The 19,917-nt window shown below is 38.1% G+C and overlaps 2 protein-coding genes across 8 annotated transcripts; both read left to right on the top strand.

The window, feature by feature from the left end:
- The first annotated feature begins 7,539 nt into the window (after positions 1 to 7,539).
- LOC121802076 (transmembrane protein 230-like) lies at positions 7,540 to 9,930 on the top strand. 3 transcript variants are annotated; one of them, XM_042201634.1, is made up of 3 exons: positions 7,540 to 7,711; positions 8,954 to 9,259; positions 9,550 to 9,930. In XM_042201634.1, the coding sequence occupies exons 2-3, from the start codon at positions 8,983 to 8,985 to the stop codon at positions 9,627 to 9,629; spliced, it is 357 nt and encodes a 118-aa protein (XP_042057568.1). In that variant the 5' UTR covers positions 7,540 to 7,711; positions 8,954 to 8,982; the 3' UTR covers positions 9,630 to 9,930. The 3 variants fall into 3 exon arrangements, with proteins under 3 accessions (XP_042057568.1, XP_042057569.1, XP_042057571.1); XM_042201635.1 differs by having other exon boundaries at positions 8,945 to 9,259; XM_042201637.1 differs by lacking the exon at positions 7,540 to 7,711 and adding an exon at positions 7,728 to 8,011.
- Positions 9,931 to 14,322: 4,392 nt separating this feature from the next.
- Positions 14,323 to 18,066, top strand: LOC121802104. 5 transcript variants are annotated; one of them, XM_042201678.1, is made up of 11 exons: positions 14,323 to 14,510; positions 15,077 to 15,192; positions 15,262 to 15,544; positions 15,644 to 15,724; positions 15,791 to 16,186; positions 16,252 to 16,390; positions 16,473 to 16,635; positions 16,721 to 16,849; positions 17,065 to 17,259; positions 17,411 to 17,533; positions 17,763 to 18,066. In XM_042201678.1, exons 3-11 carry the CDS (start codon positions 15,286 to 15,288, stop codon positions 17,874 to 17,876), a joined length of 1,599 nt encoding a protein of 532 aa, XP_042057612.1. In that variant the 5' UTR covers positions 14,323 to 14,510; positions 15,077 to 15,192; positions 15,262 to 15,285; the 3' UTR covers positions 17,877 to 18,066. The 5 variants fall into 5 exon arrangements, with proteins under 5 accessions (XP_042057612.1, XP_042057611.1, XP_042057613.1 ...); XM_042201677.1 differs by having other exon boundaries at positions 15,069 to 15,192; XM_042201679.1 differs by lacking the exon at positions 15,077 to 15,192.
- Positions 18,067 to 19,917: the final 1,851 nt, after the last annotated feature.

Genomic DNA, 19,917 nt, shown 5'->3' with positions numbered 1-19,917 from the left:
TAAAAGGTAGGCTGATGTGGCGATAGCTTCTGGCCAGAAATGGTTTGGGACATTTGATTCTATAAGCATAGATCTAGTCATTTCTATGAGAATTTGATTTTTCCTTTCCGCTACACCATTTTGTTCAGGGGTATGTGCACGGGTAGTTTTGTGTATAAGACTTTTTTATTGGAAAAATTATTTCATACTAGAATTGACAAACTCTCCCCCATTATCGGTTCGAAGGATTTTAATGGTTTTCTGAAACTGTGTTTGTATAAGACTGTAAAAGTGGGAAAAAAGGTAAAGACTTCAGATTTTTGTTTCATAAATTATACCCAAGTCATGCGGGTACAATCATCTACGAACGCTAGGTAATATCTAAATCCTTGCCCCCTATAATAGGTGCGGGCCCCCACACATCAGAATGAACCACACCAAATAAAGATTCAACACGAGTATTATTCAAAGGATAGGAATGTCGATGACTTTTAGCTAAAAAATAAGTTTCATAGTACATGTCATGCTCAGGAATAATATCAGGAAATAATAGTTTTAAGTAACCCGTGGATGGATGTCCTAGACGTCGATGCCAAAGCCAAGCTTTCAGATCAGCAGACCCGTGAGTTAGCATGGCAGTTCCTTTTTGAGCTATCACATCCACATAGTAGAGTCCATCGCGTTCAGTGCCATGCCCAATTATCTCTCCAGTTCAAATATCCTATAACAGACAAAAGTGTGGTTGCATTAGCAAAGTGCAATTCAATTCCTTTGTGACATGGCTAATGGATAGCAATTTATGAGACATAGATGGGATATACAGGCAATTCGATAATTGTAGTGTAGGTGATATTTTCACAGTCCCCGCCCCCTCAACCACTGTAAACTCCCCATTAGCCGTTTGAATATGGGATTTTTTAGGTTTCTGAATTTTGTGAGATCTGAGGCATCATAGGTTATTGTATCAGTAGCCCCACAATCGAATATCCACCTATCATTTTTCTCATGATCTCTAGACACGGCACATGCAATTCCAAGATTGTCTAGGGGCTGAAATTGGTTTTCACATATAATTAGGGTTGTTTCATTCTGTGAAACATTCTGGAAATGGGGTAAAAAATATAAATTACCAAGAGTTTGGGGTTTCTTAATAAAAGACTCCCCAAACCCTAATTTACCTCCACACCTTGACTGCATCGCCTCTTCCTCCTCTGATCCTACCATTTCGTCCGCCCAATTTGCCACCACAGTACCGCCGGCGAAATTAGCAGATCCACCTTTAGTTGCGTGGGGATCTTTGTCGCCGCCCCGAGCAAGCGTGGCCTCCCGATTGCCCTCGGTGGTGGCGTGAGGTTTCCCTCCGCCCCCCATATCTCCAAGTCTCCAACTGCTGCAGAGGCATGTCCGCCCCAGTTCCAGGGTGCGCGAGGTGGTGGTGGTGGTTTGTCGTGCTTCTCCTCCCACCAATCGGGATATCCAACTAGCTCAAAGCACGTTTCTTTGGTGTGCTTCTTCCGTTTACTGTGTGAGCAAACTAATTTGGATTTATCCTCGTCATCATTCCGACGATTCCAGCCTCCACCGCCACGATTACCGCCCCGAGAGCCGCTGGATAAGATCGGCCGCCCCCGAACGGCGAGTCCTGCTCCAATGCCGTCTGCAGCGGTTCCTCCGTGCCTGTTCACCGGCTGCAGTATCTGGGCCCTAGTTTCTTCTTGCCGGATCATGCTGTAGGCGTGATTAACCGAGGGAAGTGGCTCCATTTTTATGATTTCCCTCTTGATTGATTCATACCTGCTGTCAATCACTATTAGGAATTGATATAGTCTCTGTTCTTGTATAAATTGATCATGGATCTCCATATCCTCAGGATACTTCATTGGATTGGTCCGTTTTTGGTCAAATGAGATCCATAGTTCTTGTAGAACACTCCACGTTTCTTCTAATGAATTGTTCCCCAGTTTCACCATACTTGCATTCATGTGCAGGTCATAAATTTGTATCTTGTCTCTTCCGCTTACATATGTGACCGCCAGCGCGTCCCATACGTGCTTGGCCATCGGCTGCTGGGACACTCGGTTAACTAGCCTGGATTCGATGTTTTGTGTTATCCATGTAAACACACAGTTGTCGGCTTGCTACCATTGAGCATAGGTTGGATCTGTTCGTGGCGGGGGCGGTGGAACTCCGGTAATGTGAGGTTCCATCCCCCGGCCATTTATCGCATTCCTCATTAATACCGCCCATAGGTGGTAATTTTCTCCATTCAATTTCTCCCCTATCACGAGAGGTTGGGTATCAATTCGATATGGGACATGATTTTCTGGTGGTTTCTAGTTCAATTGTTGGGGGTTTCATCATGGCAAAACTTTTGCTCATGATTTCGGCAATCTGCCGAGCAATCTCATCCGACTGGGATGGGACAATTATTTTTTCGGGGTCTGAATCTGACATGGTTTAATTTGGTTATGCAGATTTCGGCTAAGGGTCGAGAAGGGTTTTTTTAGGGACGATGATGATACTTTTCTGAGTCGTGCTCTAGTACCATGTTGAATGGTTTAGACAACATACTTAGAGAGAAGAATATAAAACACGATAGTTTTGTGTGGAATTGGATGATCATTCCATTGAATATAGCATCCTTTAAATAGGGATTACATCAAGTAAATATGGTGGAACTTGTGCTCCAAGTATTTCTGAGCTCAAATTATTTTTGGGCACCAAGTATTATAATTTAATTCTATTATATTTTGTTTTCTAACAATACTTGGGATTGAGCTGTTGCACCGAGTGATCGTGTAGTAATGATTGACTGTCTAACTGATATTATTACATTGAACTATGAATGTGATGATTATTGTAAAATGAGAAATATTTTCTTATTTAATTCAAATTGGGAGTGTTGGCGAAAAAATCCTTTGGAGAAACGGCAAAAGCCCTGTTTCATCTTCTTCTTCAACCAGCTTCAGGTACAAGAAATACAGCAATCCAGCTGCTGCGGCGGCGAGCGATCCCAAAACAGCGTAAACGAGAGGCCTCGCTGTATCGAAGAGCGTCACAGACGCCAGAGACGCCACGGCGGTGCAGCCAGAGGAGACGAGCACGTGATGAGCGAGAGAGGCGAAGCGGTGGCAGGGGAATCGGAGCACGGCGCCGTAGGCTAGAAGGTAGAGGGCGGAGCTGGCGACGGCGACGAGCATTGGTGTCGGATGGGCTGCGAAGAGGGATTGGGCGTGATCGTTGATGCCCCGATATTTGAGCTGTATGAATGATTGGAGAATGAGAATTGCGGAGCAGAAGATTCTGTTGAGCTGATCGATGAGCTGCAGCCGGGCGGAACGGGAGAGATAGCGGTCTAGGGTGCGGAATCCGGTATTGAAATGGCCGGAAATGGTGGTGAAAATGGTGTTTCCTGCGTTTCGCGGCATTGAGAGAAAGAGAGAGAGAGAGAGAGAGAGAGGACTGGTTTCTTGGTGAAGGTGTGGGGTTTATAAATACTTTGTATATATAGGTTAATTGATATGGAATATTATAATGTAAAATGAAGTACGAGTATATAATATGGAGTGAGATGTGGAAGGTATATCCTAATTAATTGAACCCTCACTATAAAGAAAGGAAAGAAAACTTAAATAAAGGTTCATTACAAAAGGTTCAAAACTATTCAACTTTTTGCGCATTGCAAATTTGCAATTGTAGAACAAGCATATTTTCTATTTCTATATGTGAGGGTTCAAAAGGTCCACATGCTGACGCGTCGCGTAGTGAATGGGATACGAATAGAATTATAGAGGTGAGTTTAATGGAGTAAAAAATGTTATGAATTTTAAGAAATAAATATTTAAATCCCAAACTATACAGTTTATATCAATAATAATCGCTCGTCCATTTTTCGAACCCTAAATCTTTAGGTGACACTATATATCTTATTTAAATCACAAGGCATGATCATATTGAAATTTTGGGTACATATTACAAAAACAATTAAATTTTCTTTTAAGTAATAGGACATAAAAGATTGATATTTAGTGACATTTGTGCTTGTTCATAAGTTTGGATTATGTTTGATTTTTAGTAAAGTCAAGATGAATTTTTAATAGGGAGGTTGTTAGATTGACTTTGAGAAATCTAAAGTGATAAATTAAATATATGGGTGGCATTTGAAAATGGCCGTTGAATCCTTTTCTTTTATTACTTCCATATATCATATATATATACATTCACTGTCAATCCTTCCCATATTAATTTAGTATGGCGTTTATATCAAATTGGTACTAAATTTAATTTGTTTCAAAATGGATACTAAACTTTATAATTTATAAAGTAGTAATAGTTTTGTTCAATTTAAGTAATTATTTTATTCCACATAAAAATTAAAATATCATATACAGAGTAATATTTTCTATTTAGGTTAACTTTATAAACTATTTACACTTTCTTCTTTATTGCATGAATGTTTCCTTTTAAAAAATAGATAATAAAGAAAATTAAATAACTTAGAATCAAATTAATAATTCCAAAGAGAAACTTATATTTTTGGCCTTTGCAAATTATGGACATTGCAAGATATCGTCGACCAGGGAAATTCTAATCTATAATAGTACTCCGAATAAGTATTATTTTTGGAAGGATCTTAAAACAAATCGTACTGTATTTAAAAAAAAATGATGATGGTGGTTAATTTTATTTCTAAATAATTTTGCGAAGTGAGAAGATATATGGTGATGTATGAAAATTTTTTATTCTAAGTTATTGAATTTTCTTTATTTTCTAGTATATTTTAATAAGGAAACATGCACTCCAAAATAAAGAAGGAATTGTAAATAAATTATAATATTAACATAAATAGAAAATACTATAGTATGATATTTTAATTACTATGTGGAATAAAATAATTAATTAAATTGAATTGAATTATAAATAAAATATAAAGTTAGTGTAGTAGTATTTATTTTGAAATAAATTAAATTTTTATCACCAATTTAATAAAAAATACTACTAGTATTGTTTAATAACCATTTATAAAATTAAATGATAGTGAAAGAGTTTTTCCCTTTAATTATATGTTATCTAATTAGTGAAATTACTTTGCACTCAGACAGTTAGATCAATAGTCCCTAATTTAATTTTGTACTTCCTCTATTGAAAGAATACTTTTATAAGAATAGAGAAAATAAATTTATTTTCAAGTATAGAAAGTGGATATTTTGAGTGATACAAACCAAAAAAAAAATACTAATCTTGAATAGGGATGAGGAAAATAACAAAATATCGAAATATCACACTTACCGTATCGAAAATATCGATTGTTTAGTACGCAATCTTCAGCATAGAAAGTGGACCATGACTTTATAAATTGTTTTGAATTTGATTATTCAAATTATTAATTTGAAGGTTATGGAAAAAGATTCAATTATGATGGAGTTTTATTGTTGTAAGCGTTATTTAAATAGTTAAATTATTATTTTAAACATTTTAGATATAAAACAGATTTTTCTCGAGATAGGAGTAACACATAACACAGTTATATAATGGTCCAGTAGAAAAAAAAAAAGAAGAGTGAAAAAAGAGAAATTGGCCCTCGCCATCCAAATTCCAAAACCAACTACTCCATTACAGCATCCGCATTGGCGCCCGTCGGGGCGAAATTCCTACCGGCGTGCGGGAATTCCGTCACTGACGTCCGCCATTGTACATGCCCGCAACGGATACGGAATTCCCCCGAGGACGTCGCAGGTCCGCGGTGTTAAGCGGAATTCCGCCATTGCGTCGACTCCCGCGGAATTCCGCTTTATTTCATTTTTTTGTAATGTATATGTATACTGCTCGTTGAACTTCATTTCATTCGCACTACTTTTTTTAACAAGTTTCTCTCTCTCTAAATTTCTTTTATATAATAGTAATGGCTGATAGTGGCCATCCTGAAGACATAATGGCTTCGATTTGGGCACGTGTGCGGGAGGCCGCGACGAGGGAAGAACAAGTGGCCTCGGCGCCGGCGGTGCCTCGATCCATCCATCGTCGCACTATAGTACCCCGCGACCACCTCGCTGCCCACCGTCGGTTGTACGAGGACTACTTTGCGCCGGAGCCACGGTTTGGGGAGACTCTATTCCGGCGACGGTTTAGGATGCAGCGGCCGCTGTTTATGCGTATCGGTGGCGCTTTGGAGCGTCGATACGAGTATTTCAGGGTGCGGAAGGATGCAGCTGGTAAACCCGGCCACACGCCGATTCAGAAGTGCACTGCCGCAATCAGGCAATTGGCGTACGGAGGTGTGACGGACATGTTCGACGAGTACCTCCACATCGGCGAGTCGACAGCCCGTGATTGCCTGAAGTATTTTTGTCAGGGCGTTAGGGAGATATTCGGGGATAGGTATCTTCGGAAGCCTACCCCCGAAGATTGTCAGGCTCTGCTGGATATGCACGGGTCTCAGCACGACTTCCCGGGGATGCTAGGCAGCATAGATTGTATGCACTGGGAATGGAAGAACTGCCCCGCTGCTTGGAAAATGGATGTACACTACCGGTTTCAAGGCCAAAAATCCCACGATGATCCTTGAAGCGGTAGCTGACTACCGGTTGTGGATTTGACATGCCTATTTTGGAGTAGCCGAGGCGAACAACGACATTAACGTCCTCCAGTCGTCGCCCCTTTTCAACGACCAGTGCATGGGCGTCGGTCCGGTCGTCAACTTCGTCGCCAACTGCAACCAGCACAACATGGGCTATTATTTGGCGGATGGGATCTACCCGATGTGGCCCGTCTTTGTGAAGACGATCAGATGCCCAACGGATGCGAAGAAGGTATACTTTGCGCAACGTCAGGAGGCAGCGCGCAAGGATATGGAACGGGCATTTGGTGTGCTACAGGCTCGATGGGCGGGAGTGAAGGGTCCATCACGGCTGTGGTATGTTGACAGCATCGCCGACATCATGTACGCGTGTATTATCATGCACAACATGATCGTCGAAGATAAAGGTCCAGCACTGACCGATTGGGCCAATGATGATGTTGATGCTGCGGGTCCAAGCCACGACGTGGCCACTAGCAATGTACGCATGAGGATACTACATGACGACGTCGATCGAGTCCGTGCATTTGCCGACGACATGCCCCAAAAACAAGCCCACGTTCGACTCCAGAACGATATTATTAAAGAAGTGTGGCAGCGTAGGGGTCGTCGTTGATGTAGTTTTTAATTATTGAAATGTATTTTTTTTATTTGGCGAAATGTACTTTTCGTTTTTAATGGAATTTTTTTCCTATTTGTGTCGAAATTTTAATTACGGAAATTGTTTACTTCCGGAAATTGTTTAATTTGTGATTTTTTTTTATTGTGGGAATTCCATTGGGAATTCCGCGAGGAATTTCGCCATTGTGCGGTGAGAATTCCGTATGACGTGATAGTGCAGTGGAAAGTCCTTATGACGTGGGAGAAGGTATTTTTGGGAATTCCGCGAGGAATTCCGCCAGGACATCCGCGCCACTGCGGATGCCCATCCGTTATACGTTGGCGCGGATGCCCTGATACGTGATCCAAAATATGTGTACGATTTGTTGAATTACATATGATCTGAATCCTATGCTCACTCAACTTCGGCGACTTTCATTTTCTCACTCATTCATCGCCGCTCTCTTCCACTATATCCCGTTTCAGAAAACTCAAAACTGAGCTGCGCGGTTTTACTTTTCTCAGCTGTGCGCCGCCGCCGGCGACTTTTCCTTGGTAAATTCTCATACATTTAATGACTGATTCTTAATTCTAATATGCTGGAGTGATCATCATCGAGGATTTTAGGGATCTTATGAAACTTATTGCTTACTCTTTTTAGCAATCACTCTTCTCTCTATATAATTCCTTCTTCCTCTTCTTCTCTCAAATTGCCTTCAAAACTCACCAATCTACCACCACTTCCGCCGCCTCAGCCCCTTTTCTTTTTTTTTCTCGGCCGACCGGTCAGCACGTCAGCTCCCAGCCGCTGCCGCCGTGGAATTGTGCTCTTCTTTCCATCTCAGTTCACTCTTTGTAGGGTTTTTGTAATGAGATCTGCAAGTTTTATCATTTTTCTGTTTTGGACTTATGTATCTAACAATTGGAATAATGATATGTACTATGCATCTATAGTGGAAAGAGCATTTTGTTGATTTTGGATTTTTGAACTTTATTGCTGATTATGTGGTACATATTATTTGGGGAATTTCAGGTTGGGGTGATATTGTTTTGATCCAATTGAATTTTAGATAAAAAAACGTTTATGAATTCTGTTTGATCCATAAGGAAAGCTGTCATTCTTAGGGATATCAACAGATGTAGGAATTTCTTCATCATTGACTCCTTATTCAAAATCAGCTGGTGCAGTCCAGATATCTTTTGAGTTTTTAGCAATACAGTAACTGTTTGGTTCTGAGCACCATTTTCATATGTGGATTTTACTAGCGAACTTTTAAGATTTGTACTTCACATCTATATGAGATTTTGATATTGTTCACAATAGCCATTTTGCCTATGTATGGGCTTTATTTCTATGTGGATTATTTTGGAACAGTTGGCTGAGTATAGAAGTAAAGGGCTACGTATATTGCTGTATCTCACTCTTGTTTTAAGAGCATTATCATATTTGACTGAATGAATGCATAAGCATTTAGTGCGTATAATGTTTCATATAATGTGTTGGTTTATTGCAGTTTCTTAGGCTTATAGTTTTTGCAAATAGACGGATGTTTTTAAATATGTAAACTTATGAGGAATTGACATAAATGGCTTAGTAATAATCTGTTGTTGCTACCTTTCTAAAGCATATGGTGCCTTTAGCCATGAATTTGTTTTAAAGACATACTTCTCTATTCTAGCGTTGGAGGTGTCATTTGGCTTTACATTTTACTCTATAAACCTTTGTTGGTGTTTTCAAATATATCCTCTTGCGTTTTGCATTGAAGCCGTGTTATTGTTTTGCATGAGGTTTTCCAGGTATATTCCTATAACCAAGACTTACGAGAATGGCATCCAGACGGAACGTCCAGTATAGTCGTCTTGTTGATGATGACGATAGCAATTATAATGGTGGTGGTCAAAATCGACATGACCCCAGATTTGATTATGCTCCCAGAAGCTATGACAGAGTTCCTTGGAAATCAATAATTCTTGCAATCTTTTTGCTCCTACTTGGGTGCCTGCTTCTCTTGCTTGCAGTTTTCATCTTCACTGGTCACATGGGAGGGGAGTTCTCCCAAGCTTATGGCCTATTAGGACTGGGTTTACTTACCTTCCTGCCAGGTAACTCAATAACCTCTTTGTACAATTATTTATTGCCTGTGTATGGTCTAGAGAATGGTTGTAAGTACTACATAGTGCTCTACGCGGTCTTCCTCTGGGGTAATCCATAATTCGTATGCTCCACCCGTCAGTAGACCTTCTTTTTATAATTTGTATGTTTTTGGTGCAATATGTTTTAAACCTATAAATACTTATAACCCGAAATCGTCCATATCTCAGATGCAATTTGTTTCTGTAATTGCATGCTCAATGGCACAGTTTCTATACTTACTATTATGAAATGATTGTAGGATTTTATGAAACTCGGATTGCCTACTACTCGTGGAGAGGTGCCCAAGGATACCGTTTTGCCAATATTCCCGACTACTGAGGTTTTGCTTTGTTTCAACGCAGCATATTTGTTTTGTTTGCATTTAGCTTCCTCTGTAAGAACTTGTGGCCATACTAATGTGTATAATATGTAGAACGCGTGTAAATTCTGTTTAGCTGGTCACAATTGCTTACAAATGTCCAGACAAGTGTTGTATCGGAGAGCTTCTTTAGGTGAATCCATGAGCTGCAAACTGAGAATGCCATTAGGATCATTTTGTTGGTTCTTTTATTTCAGATTGTATGTCATTTTCGACCTTCGTTCTCTACTCATGATATATACTGGTATGAAGTTGCAACTATATATTTTCCTGAACACTGACATTTATCTGTTCATAAAACTGTATATTTTTTATAGGCAAATAGATAAAAATTTTAAGCCTCGTCGTGTTCATAAAACTGTATTTATTTATTTATATGTCAAGAGGGTCATTCGTCTTTTTTGTCAAAATCTCATCGTCTTCAATCATTATATAGTTGTTCTGATTCACAATGCAAAATGTCACACCTATTCACGAGCTACCTAAAGTTTTCTTACATAAATAAATAGAGTACATTGCAATTGCAAATGAGTTAAAGAATGCAAACGATATTGGAAGAAGATAGCAAGCAAAATTCCCAGTTCTTTGACATATCTGTTGTTGATTGAGTAATTGTGGGTGATTACCGTATAATTTAGATAATCAACGTCTAATTTTGGTTATCATGTTGATATTCCGCCTAAAAATTTGTATAAGATAATATTCTCAAAAGTGAAATGATCGGTATCAAATACTCCTATTTAGTAAAAGCCAAAATTGGTCCTGGACATATAATCATTTTATTATTTAGGTTCTAGACATTATGTTTTAAATTTCTGCATCTCAAACATTTCAACTCGGATCAATACGGTCCAAAATTGACGGTTCCGTTAAATTTTAACGGTCAACATCTTTAAACACGAGTTTGACCCAATTAAGCATCTTAATTATATTTTTTATATTATTCTAAAAATAAAAAATACTATATTAAAACAAAATAAAATAATGTAGTATTTCAATTCATAGCTGCTGCCGCCTCGCCCTCTCCGACCCCCACCTCGCGGCGGGTTTCTCCCACGGCGCCGTTCGCCTCTTCCACATCCCCAGCCGCCTCCACCTTTCCACCTTCCACAAAAGGTGTTCCAGGTTGAATTACTTACAGTTACTGGGTTGGAAACATCTTCCAAAAAATTGGGGAAAGTGACTGTTTCACATTAGAGCATCCACATCCGTGCTCTTGCCAACTAGCACAGATGTGGGCTCGGACCCAATTTTTTACTCTCTGCTCTTAGACAAGAGCACAACACCCACATCCGTGCTCTTCCGCAAGGACAAGCTCAAGGGTCCCACCATTCTATTATTCAATTTAAATAAAGATATTTTCACAATATTAAAATGCATTAAAAATAACCGGAATAATATTACAAATTTTAAAAAATTAAAAATTACTCCCTCCGCCCCCGAATAGGAGTCCCGTTTTTCCATTTTAGTCCGTCCGTGAATAGGAGTCCCGGTTCACTTTTACCATAAATGGTAATAGGGTCCCACCTTCCACTAACTCATTCCACTCACATTTCATTTAAAACTAATATATATAAGTGGGACCCCTATCCCACAAACTTTTTTCCACCCACTTTTCATAACATTTCTTAAAACTCGTGTCGCCAAAAAAATGGGACTCCTAATAGTGGACGGAGGGAGTACATAATTAAAATCCTACCGTTTTTCCATTTTAGTCCGTCCGTGAATAGGAGTCTCAGTTCACTTTTACCATAAATGGTAATAGGGTCTCACCTTCCACTAACTCATTCCACTCACATTTCATTTAAAACTAATATATACAAGTGGGACCCCTATTCCACAAACTTTTTTTCACCCACTTTTCATAACATTTCTTAAAACTCGTGTAAAAAAAATGGGACTCCTAATAGTGGACGGAGGGAGTACATAATTAAAATCCTAAAAATTAAAATTTTCATAATTAAAGTCTTAAAAATTAAAAATTACATAATTTAAATCCTAAAAATTAAAAATTACTTAATTAAATTCATAAAATTAAAAATTACTTAATTAAATTCATAAAATTAAAAAAACCCACTACTCGTGGCCGAATTTCGCCCAAATGTGTTTGATTAGGTCTTCTTGTAGCTCAACGTGGGTTCGGGTATCGCTCATTGTGTGTCTTGTTTCGATCCTCTAACCCACCGTCGTATGCACACCTCGGCGTGAGGGAGACTTCGCGGTTGAGCTTCTGGCTTCATCCTCCTCGTAAAAGCTAGCCACTCTCGGTCCTTCGTCGGCTATAATCATGTTGTGCAAGATAATACACGTGTACATGATGTCAGCGATATTTTTCACGTACCACAGCCGAGATGGGGTCTTCACAATGTTGAATCGGACTTGAAGGACCCCAAAAGCTCTTTCGACGTCTTTACGAGCGGACTCTTGACGTTGTGCAAAAAGAACCCGTCTTGGGTCTTGCGGGTTGCTGAGCGTCTTCACGAAAGTCGACCACCTTGGGTAGATACCATCGGCGAGATAGTAACCTATGTGGTATGTATTTCCGTTGACGGTGTAGTCGATCGCCGGTGCTACACCATTCAACACATCATTGAAGAGTGGTGAAGAATATAGCACGTTCAAGTCGTTGTTGGATCCGGCAACACCGAAATATGCATGCCAAATCCAAAGGCGGTAGTCGGCGGCCGCTTCAAGGATAAGTGTTGGGTCGCCGCATTTGTGGCCGCTTAAGTGTTGCCCCCTCCAAGCAGTCGGACAATTCTTCCACCTCCAATGCATGCAGTCAATGCTGCCAAGCATACTAGGAAAACCATGGATTGACAATCATCGGTGGTGGGTGCCTGAAGGAATTCATCCCCGAAAGCTGAACGAACGCCCTCACAAAATTTTTTAAGGCAAATGATTCCAGTGGACTCACCGACATGCAAATACTCATCGAAGAGGTCAACCGTTTGCCCAGTAGCAAGTTGTCGGATGGCACACGTACACTTCTGCAACGTTGAGAGACTTGCCGACCGATTGCGTTTGTACTTGTTTGAAAGTATTCAACACGGGCGGACAATGTGTTGACAATACGCATAAACAAACGTTTTGACATGCGAAAACAGTGCCGAAAGTAATCTTCCGGAAACCGCGGTTGGTCGGAAAAATAGTCGGCAACGAGCCTTTCGTTGGCTCCCTCCCGGTCACGATGGATGTATCGGCTAATTGATCTAGTTGGTTGAGGAGGAGGGGTGGGGGTATTCGCTGCGACATAGGCTTCATAGGCGGCACGATGTTGTTCATAGTATTCTTGTTCTTCGCGCTCCGCTTCTGCAATGAGATGAGTGAAATCTATTTGAGGGTTAAAGTGAGAGAGAAAGATGTAGATATAAGTTGTATGAAAAAATACGAATGATAGATGATTTGACGTGAACAATGGATGATGAATGTGTGTATTTATAGATGATTTTGGGGATAATAAAATAAAAAAAATCCAGAAAAGCGGTAAAAAAACAGCCAGATTTTTAGGATTCTGAAAATATATTTTTTTAATTTTTGGTATTATTTTCGATTTAAAAAAATTAATATGAATTTCCAACGGAAATACCGTTGGTCAATCAGAACGCGCCACGTCAGCTGCTCGCAGTGGTGGATAGCGGTGCCATGCCAGACAGCGTCCTGCTCATCACTGCAGATGCTCTTATAGTTTCACATAGTAACTTCTTAGTTTCACATAGTAACTTCTTTGACAGACTGTAGCAAGCAAAATCCAACCTCTCCCTCACATATACATAGTGGGGAATATTCTAATTGGGTGAAATTTGCAGTTCACAGCTCTGCTTATAACAAGTCACTTGTTTGCTGTTATAAGTGGAGCTGGCGACGTCGCCGAGGTGGGCCCTACGGAGGGGAGAGATGCCGTTGAAGGCGGCCATATGGATGTTGCAGTCGAGGGTGGCGAAGACGAGACGGGCGTGGAAGAGGATGATCCCGGAGACGGTGCTGGAGAAGCGGCCGAGGCCGTCGTAGTGCTGCGGGTAGATGGCTGGGGATGTGGAAGAGGCAGACGGCGCCGTCGGAGAAACCCGCCGCAAGGTGTTGGTCGGAGAGGGTGAGGCGGCGGCAGCTATGAAATGAAATACTACATTATTTTATTTTGTTTTAATATATTATATTTTATTTTATGAATAATAAAAAAAATATAATTAAAATGTTTATTGGGTAAAATTGTGTTTAAAGACACCGTTACAATTTAACGGAACCGTCAGTTTTGGACCGATTGTGATCTGAGTTGAAATGTTTGGGATGAAAAAATTCAAAACATAATGTATATGACTAAAATCATAAAATAACTATATGTTCAGGACCAATTTTGGCTTATATTCTTACCTATATAATGTGACATTTTTGAGTAAACAACATAAATAATGAGTGAAAATCGATCCTTAATGTTAAAAATAAAATCATATCGCAACACTTTTGCATGATTTTAGGTAGAAGGTGAAAAGCCAAAATCCATCGTGCTCCTGCTAAATATTAAATATTTATTAAATGATACACTCATACACATTTGATAGAATAAAAAAACAATATTTTAGGATTAGATAGCGGTTAAAAGACGGATAATAAGGAGGATTCAACACTTGTAATAACAACGAGAAAGGAGGGAAATACACCAAATAAACTGTCCAAACAACGTTTCTATCTCCCATCTTCCCTTTTTCTTCTCTGTATCGTCAACAACAATAGGTACAGAAAGGGAAAGAAAAAGGGAGGAATATAGACAGGAGAAAGTTTCTGTTTGGATCCCCACATTGCCGGACCCACTTCTCCTTTCCCCTGGAAACCCTTTGTTACAGGTCCCTCTCTCATTTTCACACACCATGTGTGTGTGTTTTGTCTTTCATGTATTTTTGGTTGAGTTTCCTATGTAAATTTCTTCTTCTAATCATATAAATATGAATGAGGTTTTTGAGATTGAAATGGTATTATTGATGCTTCTGTTCTGATTCTTGTCTGACATGAGATGGGATTTATCTTTAGCTGTTGTATTTTATTGTTGTACGTTTCTATGTGTCCCACTTTTCATCTTCTTAAAAATTACAGTTTTACTAGTTTATGTTTTTGGTTCTTGAATCCCATTTGTCAAATGTTAATAATGCTTGAAGGAATATCAATGAATTTGATCAATGATAGTAGCAAATATTTGATGTTTGATCTCCTTGTGAGCACTTAGGTAAAGTATCAACAACAATGGTGTGTTACATTCTTTCATCTGTTGATGTTTGCTATCTTTTTCGTTCAAGCGGTATGCCACTACTAGTTGGAAATGGTCTATAGTGTTGGATATGATGTTGGTTGAATTTCCATAATTTTCTGAATTAGGCTCCCACTTAGCACTCTTGATGTGTTTTTAGTTCATCAGGAGAAGTGGAGAATGCAATTCATGAATCTTTTTTCTCATCTCTAACCCATTGAAAGGGGGGGACTGCACTTGTTGCAGTTGTAAGGTGCTTCGTTGTTCATAAATGTCATGCTAAGGTATGCGAGTCTAGCAAGCACTATTTTTGATGAAAATGTAGATAGTGAGGCGCACGTTATATTTTGCAGAGATTTAGAGACTGAATTTCTATAATGGGTGCTTGTGTATCATCTCCTTATTTAGCAACTAAACCATCAAAAAGTAATAGAGTAAGGAGGTACTACAGACACTCCAAAAAGAGACACGTGAAATCAGCTTCAGAGGTAAACAGGAAGGGAGGTCACGTGTCCACTGATTTCGCTGTTAGTGAGTTTGTCCACACAACTACCAAATGCAGAAGATCATCAGTCTCTAATTCTACTTTCCATCTCACTCAGCTGCAATTTCACCACAGTCAAATTGATGTCAATGGTATGCATATCTTCTTCTCTAAACTCAGAACCTCCATTTTTTGAGGATTATGAGTATGGCCATGTTAAAGAATGACGTGATATACTTATATTTCTACAGCAATGTACCAGGAAGAATGGTTTGACACAGTCAGCTTACTGGAGTCCGACTCCGATGATGACTTTAGTAGTGTACATGGAGGTAAACAATCACATACTACTAGGCATTAACTTATTGGGACCATCATTCCACTTTATTGTTCTGTAGATTATGCCCCATATGCAAATGGACAAGTTATTCACTGTGAAGTAGATACCAAGAGTAATCTTAAAGACTTGTTCTCAAGTAAAGATGGAGTAATGCTAATAGATACCCAAAGAAAAGAGCGTTCTGGCTTAGTGAACAGTGAAGATTCTGGTTCCGTGAAGACACTAAAACTAGACCGGGCCTACTTAAGTTTTAACGGTATCAAAGTTGATACTAGTGAGCATGATGATAAGACGTCCGAGACCATATTGAAGTCTGTCTTGCCTGCATTGGTTCCCACCTTAAGTGTCAACAACAAGATGCACAACGCAGAAACCCAATCTCAAAGAAAGTCAGCAACTATTATCAGGCTCTCCATCACTCAAAAGTCTATCGAGGAAGAAACAAATAAATTTTGTAAGTAACCTTTGAATCTTATTATGTGTGCCCAATTGATCTGATTTTAACATAACTCGATACAGGTGCATCAGCAACAAAGTATCTTTATTGCCCTAGGGCCGGCTTATTGATTCCTTGTATAACTGACGGAAAGCCAACTCCTGGAAGTTGGTCCGAGATTCTGCCATCCACTTTTAAGCTCCGTGGACCTAGCTTTTTCAAGTACGCATCGTCCCTGTTAAAAATGTTAAGACACATGATTCTATGTTGGTGGAACTAGTGTCTGAATGATGTAGTTTTGCAGAGACAAGAAGAAGAATCCTGCACCAGATGTCACTCCTTTCGTTCCAATCGGCGTGGATCTTTTTGCATGCCCGAAAAAGATTAACCACATTGCTCAGCACTTGGAACTGCCTTCTATAAAATCGGAAGGGAGAGTGCCCCCACTGCTAATTGTTAACATTCAGGTGACTGTGTTCTCCTATTCAAGAATAGATCATTGTAATGCGACTCTCAAACACCGGCTTGATGTGTTTGTTTGTGTTGCTGCAGCTTCCCACATATGCACCTTCTATGTTTCTTGGCGAAGGGGACGGGGAGGGCTTGAGCCTCGTACTATATTTTAAGCTCTCGGAGACTTTTGAGACCGACATATCTCCCCATTTCCAAGAAATGATCAAGGTACTATCATAATATTTTTTGAGCTTCTGCCACAATCTATCATGCATTTTCTTTATCAAATCAAATAAAAACAATTGATTGCAACAATAGTTATTGCTTAACTGTTTAAATTAGTTACATGTTGTTAGGAATCTGTATAAACTGCAATCTCCAAGTATAATTTCGGTTAGTGCTTTTTTTTTGGTTTTGTCATTCTGAATCCTTTTTGGCTGCAGAGATTTATCGAGGACGAAAAGGAGGTTGTTAAAGGCTACAGAAAAGAATCAACTATTCCTTTCAGAGAAAGACTGAAAATCATGGTTGGAGTGGTTAATCCTGATGATCTCGTCTCAAATAATACGGAGAGAAAGCTTCTTAACGCGTACAATGAAAAGCCTGTTCTTTCTCGCCCTCAGCACAGCTTCTATGAGGTGAGGGATCTCTTCTGCTTATGGATTGAATTGGTGTGACCATTTCTTTTCTTCTTTCTTCTTCTCTTTAATTGTTCTGACTATTTCTAGTGCTGGTTTTTCGTTTCCTACTGGCATATTATCTTACTATAAATCTTGATCTTTTACACAGGGTACCAACTACTTTGAGGTTGATCTTGACATTCATCACTTCAGCTTCATAGCAAGGAAGGGACTTGATGCATTCCGTGAGCGGTTAGGCAATGGAATATTGGATCTTGGATTGACAATTCAGGTTAGTTGGAATTATGAGAAAATCTAAATACATTCATGTATTCAAAATTACTACCAATCTCAGTTGAGACGAGGTAAATATCATTTGTGTTTGGCACACGAGAAGTGCTACATATGCATGGACGTGTATGATGGTCTATCGGCCAACAACAATCGTCCGTACAAGTATTCAAAATTGGTATTAAAGCTAGGTACACAGACTGACTTTGAAATTGTGCCGTTGCAAACAGGCTCAGAAGCCAGAAGAGCTTCCGGAGCAGGTCCTAGGCTGTGTGAGGTTGAACAAGATTAGCTTCGTCAACAATGGGCAAATACCAACAATCGTGAGGCTAGACGATGTCTGAGTCAAGCATAGATTTTTTCGGAAAATGCAAGAAAAAAATGGTTTAATTTGTGGTGTGGTATTAGTGTTGGAGGTCCAGCAATCGCATGACCAAGTTTGATGATGTAAATTATGTACTAATTGCATTACCCAAAATTATGTTTCAATAGAGATTGAATGCATAACTTTCCAATGTTTGAATGTTCACTGTAACTTCCCAAAATTATGTCATAAGTAGAATTTTGTTAACTCCACTAATTTTGAAATGGCTACGTACTAATGCACTGGATTTCCACTATATGAGTAAAATAATCACAAAAATAAGAGTGTATTTAGTTATCACTTAACTCTTGCCCATGGTCTAGTTTAAATTAGTACCACTACATTAAATCAACAAGAACTTGAATCTTCACCGCAAGTCCGCAATTATAGCAAACAATGTTAGTATCCTTTTTCATTTCTTTCAAGGATAATCATCTATCCAAATATTTAGTCATTTTATTAATTCATTTTATCAAACTTTTAATAATTGTAGCAATTCAATTATTTCTCCATTTACCATTTCTATGACAATAATTTCAAATTTAATCAATTTTATCATTGTAATTTCACTCCAAATTAAGTTGTTGAGTTGTGACATAACATGCCGGAGGATAACTTATTAAGTACTTTGCTACGAAAAAGTAAGTAGGATACATAATCGTTTTTATGCGACACAAAATACTTAACTCAAAAAAGATGATGAGCTAGTAGTATAAAAACAAACTCAGAATATAACAACAATAAAAAGTACATATAAAATAAGCATTGCTAAAACCGTTGTTGTAATAAGAAAATATAAGCAAATGAACATAGAACTAGGGATATTAATCGAGTTAGCTCAACGGGTTTTGAGCCAACCCTATTTAGGTTTTGGGTTAATCGGATACGAGCTAATTAGATTGCATTTTTTTTATCATATTATAAAATATTCAATCCTAACCCTAATGGTCTAATCGGGCTGCCACCGATAAAATTAACATATGATCAATTCAATATATAATAATAGAAATTAATCATATTTATAGGATGTAAAATGTTTAATGATGATAATTTTGAGATATATGCTTAAATTCAAACGTGAATTAATACTAATTTACTTATATATATGAATTTTCCAATTTATTTAGCTATTATTATATTAAAAAATAATGTATATGTATATTTAATAGTATAAAATTTAAGATTATTTTTTGTTTAGTTATTTATATTAAAAAAAATCATCAATAAAGTGTCGAATGAAGTTTCAAACAAACGAATAATAGAAAATAATTGCACCTAGGTCTAATCCACTGGGCTAGTCCATCGGATTTCAGGTTAGCCCTACTCGGATTGCGAGCTAATCGAGTTATAGTTTTATCAAACTAAAAATTACGAATCCTAATCCTCTAAATTTAGCAGAATATTTAGTCAGCCCATAGATTATGGAGAAAAAAATTCCCTAGTCAAGGAATACCAATGTGGCAATCCTATTTGGTATGTCACATCTATAAAATTTTGACAAATGGAAATATATATTCCAACTAGATATATAAAATATGGAAACACTCTATAATAAATATACACCATTTTATTATATGGAAAGTTTATGCATATTCTATATATAATAGACACACTATATATAAACACTAAATAATATATATACCACATAATATATAGTAATTGGAATGACGATCATTTTTTTAATAGTAGTTCTACTTTATAAAATTTTAAATTTAATTGCTTTATCATGCAACAACCATTTGTCTATTTTGTTTATGAAGTTTTTTCATGCTATATTAAAAATGATTAATGTAATAAAATTAGTTCGTTAATCATTTTATTATTATTATTATTTATTTTTAAAATTAGTTTTTTAATTATTTTATTTTATTAAATATTTTTTTAATTTTAACAAAATATATAATATCCATACAGTTAATATCAACACTAAATAATTATCCATATATTTTATTTAATTAGACACTACATAATCATTTGTATTATTAATTTAATTTATATGGAGCAGTATTTAATGACAAAAA

Source organism: Salvia splendens, chromosome 5 (genome assembly GCF_004379255.2).
Source record: "Salvia splendens isolate huo1 chromosome 5, SspV2, whole genome shotgun sequence".
NCBI classification, from domain to species: domain Eukaryota; kingdom Viridiplantae; phylum Streptophyta; class Magnoliopsida; order Lamiales; family Lamiaceae; genus Salvia; species Salvia splendens.
The sequence above is the reverse complement of the archived record's forward strand: the minus strand, read 5'-3'. Positions and strand labels throughout refer to the sequence as shown.

Excerpts from the sequence above, each read along its gene's own strand:
- LOC121802076 (XM_042201634.1), top strand. The coding sequence starts at position 8,983 with ATGGCATCCAGACGGAACGTCCAGTATAGTCGTCTTGTTGATGATGAC. Across the intron at positions 9,260-9,549 it reads TTTACTTACCTTCCTGCCAG|GATTTTATGAAACTCGGATT; the intron begins GTAACTCAATAA and ends AAATGATTGTAG.
- LOC121802104 (XM_042201679.1), top strand. The coding sequence starts at position 15,286 with ATGGGTGCTTGTGTATCATCTCCTTATTTAGCAACTAAACCATCAAAA. Across the intron at positions 16,187-16,251 it reads GGAAGAAACAAATAAATTTT|GTGCATCAGCAACAAAGTAT; the intron begins GTAAGTAACCTT and ends AACTCGATACAG. Across the intron at positions 16,636-16,720 it reads TGCTAATTGTTAACATTCAG|CTTCCCACATATGCACCTTC; the intron begins GTGACTGTGTTC and ends GTGTTGCTGCAG.